The sequence below is a fragment of the Paroedura picta genome, chromosome 15, assembly GCF_049243985.1.
Source record: "Paroedura picta isolate Pp20150507F chromosome 15, Ppicta_v3.0, whole genome shotgun sequence".
NCBI lineage: Eukaryota > Metazoa > Chordata > Lepidosauria > Squamata > Gekkonidae > Paroedura > Paroedura picta.
Window position 1 is genome coordinate 12,442,442 of NC_135383.1, and position 15,022 is coordinate 12,457,463.

The window sequence follows — 15,022 nt, forward strand, 5'->3', positions numbered from 1 at the left end:
GGAAGGAAGGAAGGAAGGAAGGAAGGAAGGAAGGAAGAAGGTGAACCATCTCTCAGTGTACCAGGAAAGGACCAGGGCACACTGCTGAAGCATATGATTTGCACATAGGTGTGAACAGAGCTTCCAGAGCCACTCTTCCAATCTCATGCACTTTTCAGTGGGTGCAGGCTGTCAGATACAGAAAGTCAAGAGCCCATTTGGGGAAGGTAGGCCACCTGGCAGCCTTCAGAGAAGCTCTTTTTACCCTCCTCAGTCTACACATCCCTTCTGTGCCCTGGTCTTGAACAGAAGGGTCCTCATCTCTCCTTTGAGGGGGGGGGCGCTCTGAAGCCACCTGTCCCAAATGCAGACTGACCTGCAGATGGCTCACACCACCTGGGTCCTTGCTATAGTACAAGGAGAGCACCTCTTTTTCCCTCGCATATAAGGTCAACCAGTAGAGTAAGTGAAAAGGCCACTTGGGCTGGCAGAGTAGCTATCCCAGAGAATCTGCAGTTCACTTGGTGTTGACCTTTCCACCAGCAGGGTGGTGCCAGTAACAGCAGGGCTGTGGCACACCTGTCATGTTCATCAGAGAGAGAGACAGAGACAGAGAGAGAGACAGAGAGAGAGAGAGAGAGGTTGGTAACCTGAGTTCACTTTTGCAAGCCCCAAAAATCTGCCAACGAACCATCGTGACAGGTCCAAATGATCGGCAGCTACTGATATCCGATGGAAGGATGCCGATAATAAACCCACCCACCTTGAGGACTAGTGCCCTGGCATGACGTGACAGAAGCAGATTTTACAGAGCAAGTATCCCTGGGGAGTGGAAAAACAAGACAGTCAAACGTCCTTCACTAAGGGTCTCTGTGGATTCCTGGGTATCTTTGAAAGTGGATCTCCATCAGCAGGCCCACCCGTGATCTGTGAAAGTGAGAGGGTAAAGACAGTTTTGGGGGCTCTGCTTCTGAACACCACATCCACAGACCTTGGATTCATACCAAGCGCTTAAGACTTTGGGGAGAGAGCAAGAGCTAGACGCAGACGCATCGACCCAACAGCAGCTGCATTTGCCATTCTCTGTTTGAATTTGAATGCTTTAAGACATTCTCCAGGGCTGCAACAGCGTATCTTGGATACTTAGTTATTGCTGTGCTATAGCAGTTGTGCTATATATCTGGTGCGGACAAGCCAATCCAGTTATGCAAGGGTGCTATAGCACTACTATGGCATAATGCCCAGGGATGAATCGATGCAGCCTAGATTTAAAGCAACATTCTAATTCGGAGTGTGGGGGGGTCAATGTTTGATGCTCACTGACAATGTGAACCTTTCGGTATCAGATCTGGAGGCGGGATTTTTGAAAAATGTATTTCAGACCACCAGGGCATTGGGAGGGCTTTTCTTTTCTTCTTTCTCTCCTCCTCCTGAAACAGGGATTCGAGATGACTCCACCCGTGCCTCCTCTTGGTTTTCTTCCAAATGAAAGAGGCTAGTGTGGTCAGGGGGTCAAAACCAAACCGAGGCTGGCCAGGCCAAAACGGAAGCAGCAAAACGCTGAAGCCGGAAGCCAGCAGCTGTCTGCAGAAGGTCCTGTTTCTGTGGGTCACACGAGAGCAGAGAGTCAGGCCACCATTTTCAATGTCCCAAGATTTCATACAGTTGTGACAAAATAACTTATGTGACAGAATAACACCTTCATGGGTGCCCCACTCTTGACACGTCTGCTGCTTGTCCTGTGCCCCTGAGAGCCATGATCGAAATTAGGGCCCTTGCCTGATTTGACAGCTCTAGGAAAGATGCCTTCTGGCGTCCAGGTGAGTGTACCACCTCAGGCACACTTTCAAGGAAAGAGGAGCGGAGCAGAGCTCTTCTACTCTCCTGTGAGCCTTGTCAGGGACACGCGGGCAACCCAGGAGCCAGCAGGGTGTGAAGGAATGTGAAACCCTTGCTTTCCATGCCTTCTCCTAGACACCATTCCCAGCAACAAAGGGAGGTCACCCTGATGATGTCTCAGGACCCTGTGGAGCACATCTCCCATCCTGCATGGACAGAACACTTTGCATCAGTGGTGCATGTCCCTGGGGTAGATGCTCCACCATGCTGACCCTTCACAATAGCCCTTGTTGCCATCAGTTCTTGCCCATTCATCTGACACCCTGACGTGGGACTGGCCCACTTCCCATCCACTGCTCAGCAACAGCCCCACCCCAGGACTTCTGTCTTCATGGAAAGACCCTCCAAAGCACTTGTTTGGAAGGGAGGGCTTTCCTGGTCCCTGCAGAGGACCCCTGCCCCCTTCCTCTAGCTCCTGTGAGAGATTCTGCCCCATTCCCAAAACAGTGACAAACAGAGAAAGACGATGCATCAGGGAAAAATGTCTAGTCTTCCTCGCATCCTTTCATAATCTCTGCAAGAGGTAACAACCTGAAACAAATATTCTGTAGAGGAATCTTTCCAATAATATTCTCTCTCTCTCTCTGTCTCTCTCTGTCTCTCTCTGTCTCTCTCTCTCTCTGGATTGTGAGTCAAACTGTAGATTCAGTGAGCTGGTTCAATTATAATAAAATAATATACATTATATATTGTAACGGACTCTCCCACTTCCCCTCTATGACATATGGTTTCAGTTTCTCAAAACATTGCCAAAGGTTCAGTGGTCCAGAAACAATTTGGCGAATCCAATGTTCAGACTTTTGTCTGCTTCCCCCAAAATCTGACAGTTACAACACAGGTGTGTTTGCATGTTGTTTTAAAATGAGGCCTATTTGCACTTTGAAAGATTCATTTTCTTGACTGCTGGTGAATAAGGGAAGAAAGAATCGTTCTGCTTCACAGGGCTGAATCTGCACGGAGCTTTTATTCCAATCCCAGGTCAATTCAGTCCCTGCCATCTACACTGAATGCGATTTCCATTTTGATTTGGGGTGATTTAAATTTTCCCTCTGCAACAAGCAGGATTGATCCGGAGTGACCCTATCTTTCCCCCGCAATATCCTGGAGTGGATATAACACTCAATATTTGAAAAAATTGGCATGAGTAAACCTCTGAATTTCAGTATGAGCACATGGCTCCTAGGTAAAAGATGATGGGTTCAGAGCAATAACTCATGCAGAGACACAATTGATTGCCTCCTCTGAAGAATGAGTCCTCATTCTCTGTCTAGTTTGTGGGGGAGGTGTGAATGCTCCAGTCACACCTGATTCAGAGACGTGGCAGAATGACACCTTTCCCCATGTCAGAGTTTCATTGGAAGTTCACTCCAGAGCAGCAACTCATAACGGAGCACACTGAGCAAACCCTTTTGTACCAGGTTGGAGTGGAAGATGGAAGTTGCTCAGGATGAGAAAACGCAGTGGAGTTTCTCTGTAAAAGGTGATTTAGATCATGGCCAGAACATGGGGCCTTCTGCACCAGTTCCCTTAGGGCAAAAACCTCATGGTTGATTTGATTGGATTGATTTTTTTCCAATTTATGCCCTGCCATTCTGCCCTCACAAGGCCCCGCACAGCAGCGACCAAGTTAAAGCAGACCTCATAAAACTGCCTCTTAAAATCAGCCAAGCAGCAGCAGCAACAAATCATTAAGACAATTAAAACCAGAGCAAAAATACACAAAGAAATCAAAACATTGGGCAGGAAAGGGGGAACCACTGAAAAAAACAGGCTTTACCTGCCGGCCGAAGATATACATTATTTATCAAATTTATATGTTGCCCTTGGGGAAAGAAGAAGCAGAAGAAGAAGAAGAAGAAGAAGAAGAAGAAGAAGAAGAAGAAGAAGAAGAAGAAGAAGAAGAAGAAGAAGAAGAAGAAGAAGAAGGAGAAGAGTTGGTTCTTATATGTCCCTTTTCTCTACCCAAAGGAGTCTCAAAGCGGCTTACAGTCGCCTTCCCTTTCCTCTCCCCACAACAGACACCCTGGGAGGTGGGCGAGGCTGAGAGAGCCCTGATATCACTGTTCTGGCCGAACAGCTTTCTCAGTGCCGTGGGGAGCCCAAGGTCACCCAGCTTGCTGCATGTAGGGGAGCAGGGAATCAAACCCGGCTTGCCAGATTAGAAGTCCACACTGCTAACCACTACACCAAACTGTAGCATTTAAATACAGCATATAAATTTGATAAGGAAAAAAAACAGAAGGGGATTGACAAATCTCCCTGAGGAGAAAAGTACAAAGATTTGGTTTCCTCTATGTTCCTTCCAGCGGGGCAAATATCAGATATAAGGGGAAGAATGGGGCAAGAGAAAGGCTGGAAACCAAAAGATGCAGAATGCCATGCGGAATTGACCTTGCTATTCCCCCCCTTGCTGTACACCCATCTGGCCAGCAGGAGGCGGTGCAGGGCAGTGTTTGCCAAGTCAGGCTGGGAAGTGTCCTTTTTTTGCACAGGTTTCCGCTTGGCCTGGATTTGCCAGGAGCTGAAAATCCATCCGCTGGGGAGAGATGTCTGGCAGCTGCTTCCCCGTCTTAAGCCTTCCTGCGATCCGGCTTCTCGGGATGCTTCTTTGTCACAGCAGGTGGAGGAATGAGAGGGGCCCTGTTGGTCTCCAGCAGCTGAGGCAGGAGAGAGAACCGCCTCTTTCCCTCCAAAGCCTTCCAGACCCTCCTCCGCCCAAGGACCCTGGGTTCTTGGCCAGGCAAAGGCAGGCTGAAGGTCTGCGCCAGCTGTCTTTTGACCTTGAGATGGCCCGTCCACCAAGGGCAGCAATTCATGTGCCTTGGTTTGAGCTCCCCAGTGTGCATGCATGTGCATGGGGTGCAGGTTTGCCAGCTCTGGGTTGGGAAATACCAGGTGGAGCCTGGAGTGGCCAGGATTTGGGGACGGACCTCAGAGGAATACAATGCTATGGAGTCCACCCTCCAAAGCACCCATTTTCTCCAGGGGGAGTGATCTCTGTCACCTGGAGATGGGCTGCAAAACCAGGGGATCCCCAGGCCCCACCTGGAGGCTGGCCTTCCTAATGGTGTGAGAGCCCCTCTATACACTCATAGTGCAACACAAGCAAACTGTAATGCTAATATTCAAAACCTGAGTGTAATAACAATAATAATAATAATATAGATTCAGATTAGTTTTATTGCATTAGACGCTGGGCATCAGAATCTTACCAATTATTACTACTACTACTACTACTACTACTACTACTACTACTACTAGATTTATTTCCCGCCACTCCCCGTAGGCTTGTGGCAGGTAACAATATACCAAATATATAAAATGGGTGGTTCTTGGCCTAATATGAACTGCCCTACCATCACCCCCCAAAGGGTTCCGCTGTTTAAAGAGAATGGAAAGAGCCAGAGGGAATTTTGCCTGCCCAATCTTGGGATGAAGGTTGGTCTGAAGGAGAATGTGCTTAGCCCAAGGAGAGACCTCCAAGGAACACTGACCCAGAGGCAGGAAACGGCCAACCATCTCCAAATGTCCCTTCCCTGGCTGCCAGACAGCCCTTGGCCACACGACACGCACAGCATACAATCAATTAATGCTGGAATAATACCCAGAGGGTGACAACAAAGGGAGTTCATCCTCTGCGAACAGGACTTCCGGGGCACAGGAAGTACAACGTCCCTTTTTTCTGTGTTATTTTTAAAAATAGATTCTCTTGCAATTAAAAAAAAAAAGCAATTTGACCTCTCGGAGGTCCCAGACCATGGAATTAATTAGACCTGGAGACAAAAATGTTTGCATCTTCAGGATGCGGCAAGCCAAGGAAAAAGAGAAAGAGAGAGAGAGGGGGGGGGGATATCAATCTAATAAGCCAATAAAACTTAAAACGAGACTGTCTCTCTGTTTGCGTCCGGTGAAATCTCCCCAAATGAAATCTCATTCTCGGCCTGAGCTTTCGTCCAGCCCGCCGGGAGCAAGTGCAGCTCGAAAGTTCGGCTCATCTCCGAGGGGAATTCGTCTGCATTCCCCACTCCCACACCCATCCCCACCCCCCACCCCCCACCCCCAGAAGCCAGGCTGGGAAAGCAGGGACCAATGCTTCTGGAGAATTCGTCCGGCACCTGGGAACGAGTCATCCATGATTCCCCTGGCTGAACATAATTTCCATTAATAGAGATTCGGAATGCCTGTCCAAAAATAGCCGTGTGCCGTTTGATAAGGGCCAGCTGGCGGCTGTCCCTCCCTGCAGTCGGAGTCCAGACAGAGAGCTCCGAGCACGACTCCAGCCCCAGCCATGTCGGAACGCCAAGTTCCCTTCACTTTTCTCCGCAGCCCCAGCTGGGATCCCTTCCGGGACTGGCATCGGGGCAGCCGCCTCTTTGACCAGTCCTTTGGGATGCCACTCATCCCTGAAGATTGGTACAAGTGGCCTGTGGGGACCACCAGCTGGCCAGGCTACCTCCGCCCTCTGGCCAGCGTGAGCCCCGAACAAGGAGCTGCCGGACCCATTGTCACCTCGCCAGATACCAACCCGGCCTTCAACCGGGCCCTGAGCCGCCAACTGAGCAGCGGCATCTCCGAGATTCGGCAGACGGCAGAAAGCTGGAAAGTGGCTTTGGATGTCAACCATTTTGCCCCAGAGGAACTGGTGGTGAAGACCAAGGATGGGGTGGTGGAGATAACTGGTAAGTGCCATCCTCATAGAATCATTGAATCATAGAGTGGGAAGGGACCTCATGGGTCATCTAGTCCAACCCCCTGCACTGTGCAGGACACTCACATCCCTTGAAATGGTTTTTGCTAGGATCTGACCGGGCTACGTGAAGCCTCTTTTCTCCATCTTTTTTTTGCTCCTCGCTCGTGCATCCAACTTCTTAAGAAGCCGGATTGAGAGCCAGCTTGGTGTTAAGAGCAGCAGCCTCTGAACTGGAGAACTGGGTTTGATTCCCCATTCCTCCATGTGCACTCAGCCAGATGACCTTGGGCCAGTCAGTTCTCTCAGAGTTCTCTCAGCCATACCTACCTCACAGGGTTTCTGTTACGGGGAAAGGAAGGCGATTGTAAGCCGCTTTGAGGCTTCCTCAGGTAGCGAAAAGCGGGCTACAAGAAATCAGCTCCTTCATCTCTCCTTAACTGTATGATAAATTATTAGGATACTTATTGGGCAGGTTCTTGGACTCCCATCTTGCGGTGGGGAAGTGGATAAAGTCTACACGAGGAGGATCAGATTAAAAGTAGATCCAACTTATCTCATTTTTATCCCACTCGTTCTGCAAGTGGGATTATCAGAGTAGCATATGAACTTCTTGAACCCAGTCCTGTGAGGAAGGCTGGCCTGAGATAGATGCAATTGTCCCAAGGACCTCCAACAAGCGCCCTGGGTCTCCTTGGTCCTTCTTTCTTTACTTATTTATTTTACATCCTTTCTACCCTGCCTTTCTCCCCAACCGAGACTGAAAACAACCAATATTGTTCTTCTCTCCTCTGTTATTCTTTTGCCCTGTGTGGGAGGTTAGAGTGTAGCTGAGAGTGGATGACCTGCCCAAGGTCACTCAACAATTTCCATGGAAAAGTTGGGAGTGACACCTGAGTCCCCCAGATCTAGTCTAACCAGAAGGAGGAGGAGAGCTGGGTTTTACACCCTGCTTTTCGCTGTTTGAAGGAGCCTCAAAGTGGCTTCCAGTCGCCTTTCCTTTCCTCTCCCCACAACAGACACCCTGTGAGGTGGGTAAGGCTGAGAGAGCCCTGATATTATTGAAGAAGAAGAAGAGTTGGTTCTTATATGCCGCATTTCTCTACCCAAAGGAGCCTCAAAGTGGCTTCCAATTGCCTTCCCTTCCTCTCCCCACAACAGACACCCTGTGAGGGAGGTGAGGCTGAGAGAGCTCTAACAGGATTGCTCGGTCAGAACAGCTTTATCAGGGCTTTGACAAGACCAAGGTCACCCAGCTTGCTGCATGTGGAAGAAGAGCAGGGAATCAAACCCAGCTGGCCAGATTAGAAGCCACCGCTCTTAACCAGGACACCACTCCGGCTTGTCCACGATACCACACTAGCTCACAGGATACCACTTTGGGCCAAGCTAGACAGGAGGACATCTGCAAGTCCAATCTGGACCTGGTGCCATCTTAATGCCTAACATGGCTAACCAAAAACTGTCACAAGGTTGCAGTACAGCGGAACAAGGCAATCAGGTGAGCCCCCACCTCCGCATGCTGTTTCAAGTGCTGAAATGGCCAAAATTGTCCCCAACCTCCGCAGCTCTTTTGGCCCTTGGAAAGGTGTGTGGGAGGGGAACCAGAGCACGTCAGCATGACACACCATAGACACAATCAGGACAAGGCCTTCCCTGTATTTTGAAATTGCTTTAAAATGGAGAAGGCGAATCCGTGTCCAGCAGGGGGACCCACTATGTCTGGTTCGGCCCTCGGTTTCCAACCGACGGCCCATGAGGGAGTTCAGCGAAATTCCCAAGCAGATCAAGATGGCGGAATGTACCAGATTGGCCTTAGCATCTGGTCCTCAAAGATAAACCAAACATGGCTGCTTGACAGGACTGTGAGTGGCCAAAGACTCACCCATAACTCATCCAACCCGACTCAACTGCTGCCCCAAGCTGGCTCTTAAGGTATAAGACTTTGTGTGCAAGAAGATTTCTTCAGATAGCTTCAGAGGAAGAAGCACACATGGACACGAAAGCACACACCTTGATAAGCTTTGTAGGCCTCAAAAGGTTCTGCTGGGCTTGGAACTTTGTTTTGCTGCTTTCGACCAGCACGGCTACCTACCTGTATCGATGATGGAGTACAGGTGAGGAGGTGCTGCCTTCACTAGGTGTTCTTATTGAGACAGGCCGCTCTCTCTCCTTCCAGAGAACCCCCTTAGGTTGCATCCCCCAAGCCAGGCAACAAGGAGACAAAAAGCCCACAGGGAGCTTCCTCTCAGCCCCCAGCCCCTGGAACCATCTGGATCGCAGCTGGCGCACGAGAGCTCTGATTAAAATCAATGCAATTGATCAAGTGCCAAGTCCATCTGAGCAAATTATTGGGAGGGGAAACGTGGGGTGGGGGGGGCAGAAGACTCCCATCTCCGCCTTTTCAAGCTGGGTATCAGAAGAGCCCTTTCCTGCTCACCAGTGGGTGTCAACCTCCACCACCCCCACCCCCACGAAATTTTCCGTGATGAATTATTCATGGGTTGCTTCCAGCTCCCTTTCCCCTCCCCAAGGGATTTCAATTCTGTGGCTCCCCTCTTCCCCAGTTCCACCCTGGACCATCCTGGGAAGGGGGGGGGGGGAGACCCCAGCCTTTTGCTCATGCATTAGTCTTTCTTTCCCTGCAAGATCCCCCCCCCCACATCCTCCCATTCATCCCTGTCTGAAATATTAATGAACGCATAAAATCCATCAGTGTGTGGCCACAGAACCATGGCAACCACACTCAGCAAAATGGAGAGGAAGGCAGTTCAGAGGGAAGGGATGGGTCTTGATGGGAAAACAGCAGTTCCAATGGATGTTACCAACTGATGCGGGGGGAGGGGACTAGATCCTAGCCTCCTGTTCTTTTCAGGAGAAGTTTGGTCTGCAGAAACCTCAGGAGGAGACCCTTCTCAGACCACGGGCCTAAACAGGAACAATGCGCTCATCTCAGCAACTCTCAGCACATTTGATTTGTGCCTGACCTTTCCTCCTTTCTCCATTACTGGAGCACACACCAGTGTTGATATAATGTTGGGAAACCACAACAGTGGTGGGGTGACTTTAATACAGTGTGTTATCGAGGTTCCTTTATGTGTGTGTCTGCAGTTCCCCAGCGTGTGTGAGCATAGGCGCACATCATTTGAACGCCACATGTAAAAACAATATCAATGTGGGCTCCCATTTTTAGGGCCTTTTATCAGCATGCTTGCCCCATCCTGGACAGGGGCTCGTGGGAATTGTAGTCCAGAGACATCTGGAGGGCCACAGTTTGCCTACCCCTGCTCTGACCCAGCCTTTTTCATCCTTTTGATCATGGAGGGCCCCTTGCAATAACTTTTCAGGCTTTGAAGGAGCCCGGAAGTGAGGCCAGCTGGTCATGCCTCCATGCCACACCCCCGGAAGTTGGGGACCCCTGCTCTAACCTCGCTGGTGACGGTGTACTGAAAGAGCTGCGTGCACTTTGGATCGTTAGAGGAAATCTTCCGATTAAGTCAAAATTCAAAAGCAAAGGGACTCATGGAGAAATGCTGGAAGGATACAATAACAGGGTCTTTTCACTCCTAGGCTGGATGAAGCTAATGACCTGTCAGTCTAGGGCTTGAGAATAATTATCACTCATAACAGAGTGGCATCGGTTGCTTCATTAACAACATCTGCCTCCTTTCCTCCTCTAGGCAAGCATGAAGAAAGACAAGATGAGCACGGGTTCATTTCCAGGTGCTTTACCAGAAAATACACGTAAGTAGAGTGGATGGTGAAGGAAGGGGGCTTTTTATCAACACTGACAGAGCTGTTCTAACTGAGCAGTGTTGTGGGGAGAGAAAAGGGAAGGCGAATGTAAGCCGCTTTGAGATTCCTGGAAGAGAATAGGGGCTGTTGTTTTTTTTGTGTGTGCCTCACTTTTTATGATCCACAGGAGCCCCAAAGCGGCTTACAATCACCTATCTTTCCTCTTGCCACCGCAGACACCCTGTGAGGTGGGTAGGACCGAGAGAGTCAGCTGTCCTTTAATAGGAAAAAAAAAACAGTCCCCAATCTGTATCTGTTATGCAGCCTGGGACAATTAGCATATCATCTCACTTCTCTTTTTAACAGCGCAATCTGATGTCGGGTCACATAAGTCTGAACCCTGTGAAATCAACAAGACTAGGCTGGGACAACTCTATACAGCAGGGGTGGTCAAACTCTGGCTCTCCAGTTGGCCATGGACTATAATTCCCATGAGTGCTTGCAGGGGCTCCTGGGAATTGTAGTCCATGGACATGGAGAGCCACAGTTTGGCTACCCCTGCTCTGCAGGATGGCCCTGTAACACTGGATTAACCAGGAGAATTTCTATTGCTAATTCCGGAACACCAATCGCCAGAGCTTTCAGCCCCGTCCGAACATTTGTACATGCATACCACGCCACCCTTTGTTACCGATGCTCACAGGCACACAGATAAAGCACGGCGCTAAAAGCAATTCTAATATGATCGCTTTTAAGACCGCAGCCGCATTCTGTCTGCGTGGTGTTACCGATTCACATTCATGTTCCTGCACGGAGGTACACACACAGCGACAAAACAGAAACCTCGATACAAAACGAAAGAGAAAGCACTGGATGTACTGTTGTGTTACAAGGGTCTCTTTGCAGTTGTCGATGCAGCACTGCACCCGTTAAACAAAAGGAAAGAAACCTCACGGCAGGAGTGCATCAAGATTGCTTCCTTTGGAGTGTCGGATCCAGGTGCCTGTAATGGAAAGGGGAGGGGGAGATGAGGAAAGGAACGAACAAAGCTGAAAATCTGAGCGAATTTGCACACGGGCAGCCCCCTGCCCAATTCAGATTCTGAGAAATGAAACCAGCAAAGATTCCTAACATAATAGTTCCACCTCAAAAAGAACTCCACCATCCAGGAAGAAATTTGTGGTGTTTTTTTTTTTTAATCTATTTGTTTATTTAGAAATACAGGGGGGAAAAGACAGAAAATTAATACAAAAACCTTAGTCCATTCCATTGTAACTCAACGTGTTTTAGGAAGACATCCCAGCATTCACGGAATTGTTCAGGGGGTCTTCTGTTCATCAAGTTAGTAAATTTTACCGTGCCAGCATATTCTCCTAATTTCTCAGTCCATCAGACCACGTCAGATCATTCTCGCTCCTTCCATCTTGAGGAGATTAGAAGTCTGCTGCTGTTGTCACGTAGGAGAATTCCAGAGCGCACACAGGCAAATTCTCAGGAAGAACACCTAGCAACATACAATTCGGTCTGACGGAAACATAATTTTGAGTAATCTGTGCAGTTTCTCGTGAATATTTCTCCCAAACCTTTTAACTCTCCCACATAATCGCCACATATGTCAAAAAGAACCTATAGCCTCATTACCTCTCCAGCAGCTCCCACCTGATAGATTAGACATTTTACTTATGTCTTTGGGTGACAAATGCCACCTTTAAAACATCTTAGACCTGTACTCCCTCAATAATTATAGTCCAGGGAGAAATCTGGATGTGCCCCATTTCAGAAAGGTCCCTAATTTCCCTGAAGTGTTAGTATTAGAAATAATTTTGTAATCTTTTGAAATAAATCCTAATGAATGAAGGCCACCTTTTCCCTAAGTCAAAATGTTGTGGACCAATAATTTGCTTTAGGATGCTTGGGGCTGATCCTGCGTTGAGCAGTGGGTTGGACCAGATGGCCTGTATGGCCCCTTCCAACTCTATGATTCTATGATCCTGCATGGAGCAGGGGGTTGGACTAGATGGCCTGTGTGGCCCCTTCCAACTCTATGATTCTAAGATTCTATGATTCTATGAATGATTGGTTAAGCCAGGCTTTCTCAGCTTGGGTTTTCTTGACGGCCGAGGAAAGGTTTTCTAAATGGGTGAGAATTAATTATTTTTTATATATATTTTAAAAACGTGTTAAACATTTATCGGGTGGCGTGACTGTATATGGTCATGTCGACCTGCCTCCCCTTCCCAAAATGGCCAATGATGAGCCTGGAGGGGGTGGGAAGGGGAGGGTCCCTGGGTGGGCGTGTCCACAGCTGCACTTCTCAACCAAATTCTGCACAATTGTGCCACTTCTGGGGTTTCTCGAAGCCTGGAGAATGTTTCAGGGGGTTCTCAATGGTCAAAAAAGGGGGAGGGTTAAGTGCCTTAATTATTTTTAAATAATGCAGACACTCCCCACATACAATATTCCGGGAAGGGAGGTGCCTTCAGAGGCCTTCTTGTCCTGTGCTTACTCACCATTTCTTCCTGCCCTTTCAGACTTCCCCCTGGTATCGATCCTGCCGCAGTCCGCTCGACGCTTTCCCCGGATGGGACACTGACCGTGGAAGCCCCCTTGCCCAAACCAGCCATCCAGTCTGCGGAGATCAAGATCCCCGTCACCTTCGAGGCCCGGGCCCAGATCCCTCCCTCAGACACCAAGAAGCCTGAGGAGGCATCCAAGAAATAGGCAACCTCTGGAAATTTGCAATTTGTCTCTCGGAGGGGAGAAAGGGCATTTCAGATCCTCATTGATTCCTTTTTATAGGGCTGTTTCCGTGTTCATATCACCAAATTACTTTGTAACAATTTCCAAGTGGTTCATTAAAAGCAAATGCTATTTTGTGCCCCACACTTTTGGGTTTTTGGGGTCAAGTCAACAAAGCAACAATTATTCCACCTTGACAGAGCCTCCTTTCGTATTTCGTGGGCCCCAAATTCTTTCCCAATTGTTTCTAAAGGATTGTGCTCATGGGGCCAGGGAGAGAGATCCGGATCCATAGGGTTGCTTTGTGAGAACAGCTCTATCAGGGCTGTCACGAGGCCAAGGTCTCCCTGCTGGCTGCATGTGGAGGAGCAGGGAATCAAACCCGCCTCGCCAGATTAGAAGCTGCTGCTCTCAACTTCTACACCATGTTGGAGGATCTCTAGTAATCCTACGTCGTGGGTCATGGGATCTGCCTGGGAAAAAGGAGGATGGCCAACTATGGGTTGGGAAATACCTGGAGATGTTGGAGGCGAAGCCTGGGGAAGGCAGGGTTGGGGAGTGCACCCCCCAAAGCACATCTTTGCTCCAGGCAGCAGAACTGATCTGGGCCATCTGGAGATCGATACTGGGAGATCTCCAGGTACCCCCCCCCCTGGAGGTTGGCAATCCTAGACCAGGGGTAGTCAACCTGTGGTCCTCCAGATGCTCATGGACAACAATTCCCATGAGCCTCTGTCAGCAAACGCTGGGAGGGGCTCATGGGAATTGTAGTCCATGAACATCTGGAGGGCCACAGGTTTGACTACCCCTGCCCTAGACAAAAGACACATAGGACCAGGGCTGTTTTAAGAAGGGGGATTTGGTGACAGCAAATGAAAAAAATCTAGCAAGATCCAATCCATTGTGAAGATGGCCAGTTTGGCAATCAGGAACCTCTGTAACTGCCTGAAAAGTTTTGCATGGAACTCCCTGGAATAGGAGAGACTGGCTGCCATGGTTCATTCATTTCCTTTCTGGTCCATCCATTTAAGTCTGCCTCATTGGGGTTACTGGCTGCCACTGGTTCATTCATTTCCCTTCTGGTCCATCCATTTAAGTCTGCCTCATTGGGGTTACCGCCACGGAAGATTGTTTTAAAGCCGTCTTTATGCTGGCTAAACACCAACTCGTGCGAGAAGAATGTGGACGATACATTCGTTCTAACCAGAAAAAAATTTCAGCGGTGGGGAGGGAAGAAAGAGAGAGAAAACGGGGCGGAAATCAAAGCCTGCCAGGTTTGTTTCTCACAGGGGAGCCGTGAAATCGGAACCGGGATGCTCAAGGCCGACCAGCGACAGCTTTTGAAAGCTGAGTGCGTTTCAGACATTCAGGTTTCACACTCAAAACTGTGCGGGATGGAAGGGATTACTGCCAACAATCTCCCCAAGAGCCAGTGTAGCATAGTGGTTAAAAGCATCTGGGTGCCTGTGGTCCAAATCCCCTTTCATGCCATGGAAGCTGGCAGAGTGACCTTGGGCCGGTCATGCTCTCTCAGACTAACCTACCTCACAGGGCTGTTGTGAGGACAAAATGGAGGAGAGGAGAACGTGGTGGGTTGCTTTGGGTCCTCACTGGGGGACAAAGGCAGGGGATAGATGAATCAAGCAAAGGAAATATTGGTATGCGTGGAGGCTATTTTGTGTGAACAGGGCAGGGACTCCCAACCTGTGGGGTCAGCGGGAGATCTGGAGGGGTTCTGTGGCCTGTCCCCTCCTGCCTTAATGGACTCGGCCACAAGCGAAGCATCCAGAGAGACGCTGGCTTTACTCTCAGCAGCAGGAGTTCAAACCGACCGACCGGGATGTGATCGAGTTGCAGATAATTCTCAGGAGCCCCCAAGAGGAGGGGGGGGCTGGAACCCGCCCGGAGCAATGGCCCTTATATGGTCAGAGCTGCCAGGCATACAGGAGCCTCTGCAGCATTTGGAATTTGAGGCATGGGAGA

General features: G+C 49.3%; 1 protein-coding gene and 1 long non-coding RNA gene across 2 annotated transcripts in view; one reads left to right on the forward strand and one right to left on the reverse strand.

Moving 5' to 3' along the window:
* LOC143824294 (uncharacterized) overlaps positions 1 to 8,795 on the reverse strand; it is a 27,513-nt gene extending 18,718 nt beyond the window's left edge. The window contains exon 1 of the long non-coding RNA XR_013226747.1: positions 8,661 to 8,795. This is a non-coding gene — a long non-coding RNA (uncharacterized LOC143824294). The remainder of the gene's footprint in view (positions 1 to 8,660) is intronic.
* HSPB1 (heat shock protein family B (small) member 1) lies at positions 6,106 to 13,183 on the forward strand. Its single transcript, XM_077311421.1, has 3 exons — positions 6,106 to 6,557; positions 10,246 to 10,309; positions 12,832 to 13,183. The coding sequence occupies exons 1-3, from the start codon at positions 6,167 to 6,169 to the stop codon at positions 13,019 to 13,021; spliced, it is 645 nt and encodes a 214-aa protein (XP_077167536.1). The 5' UTR covers positions 6,106 to 6,166; the 3' UTR covers positions 13,022 to 13,183.
* The last annotated feature ends 1,839 nt before the right edge of the window (positions 13,184 to 15,022 follow it).

Excerpts from the sequence above, each read along its gene's own strand:
- HSPB1 (XM_077311421.1), top strand. The coding sequence starts at position 6,167 with ATGTCGGAACGCCAAGTTCCCTTCACTTTTCTCCGCAGCCCCAGCTGG. Across the intron at positions 6,558-10,245 it reads TGGGGTGGTGGAGATAACTG|GCAAGCATGAAGAAAGACAA; the intron begins GTAAGTGCCATC and ends TTCCTCCTCTAG. Across the intron at positions 10,310-12,831 it reads TGCTTTACCAGAAAATACAC|ACTTCCCCCTGGTATCGATC; the intron begins GTAAGTAGAGTG and ends CTGCCCTTTCAG.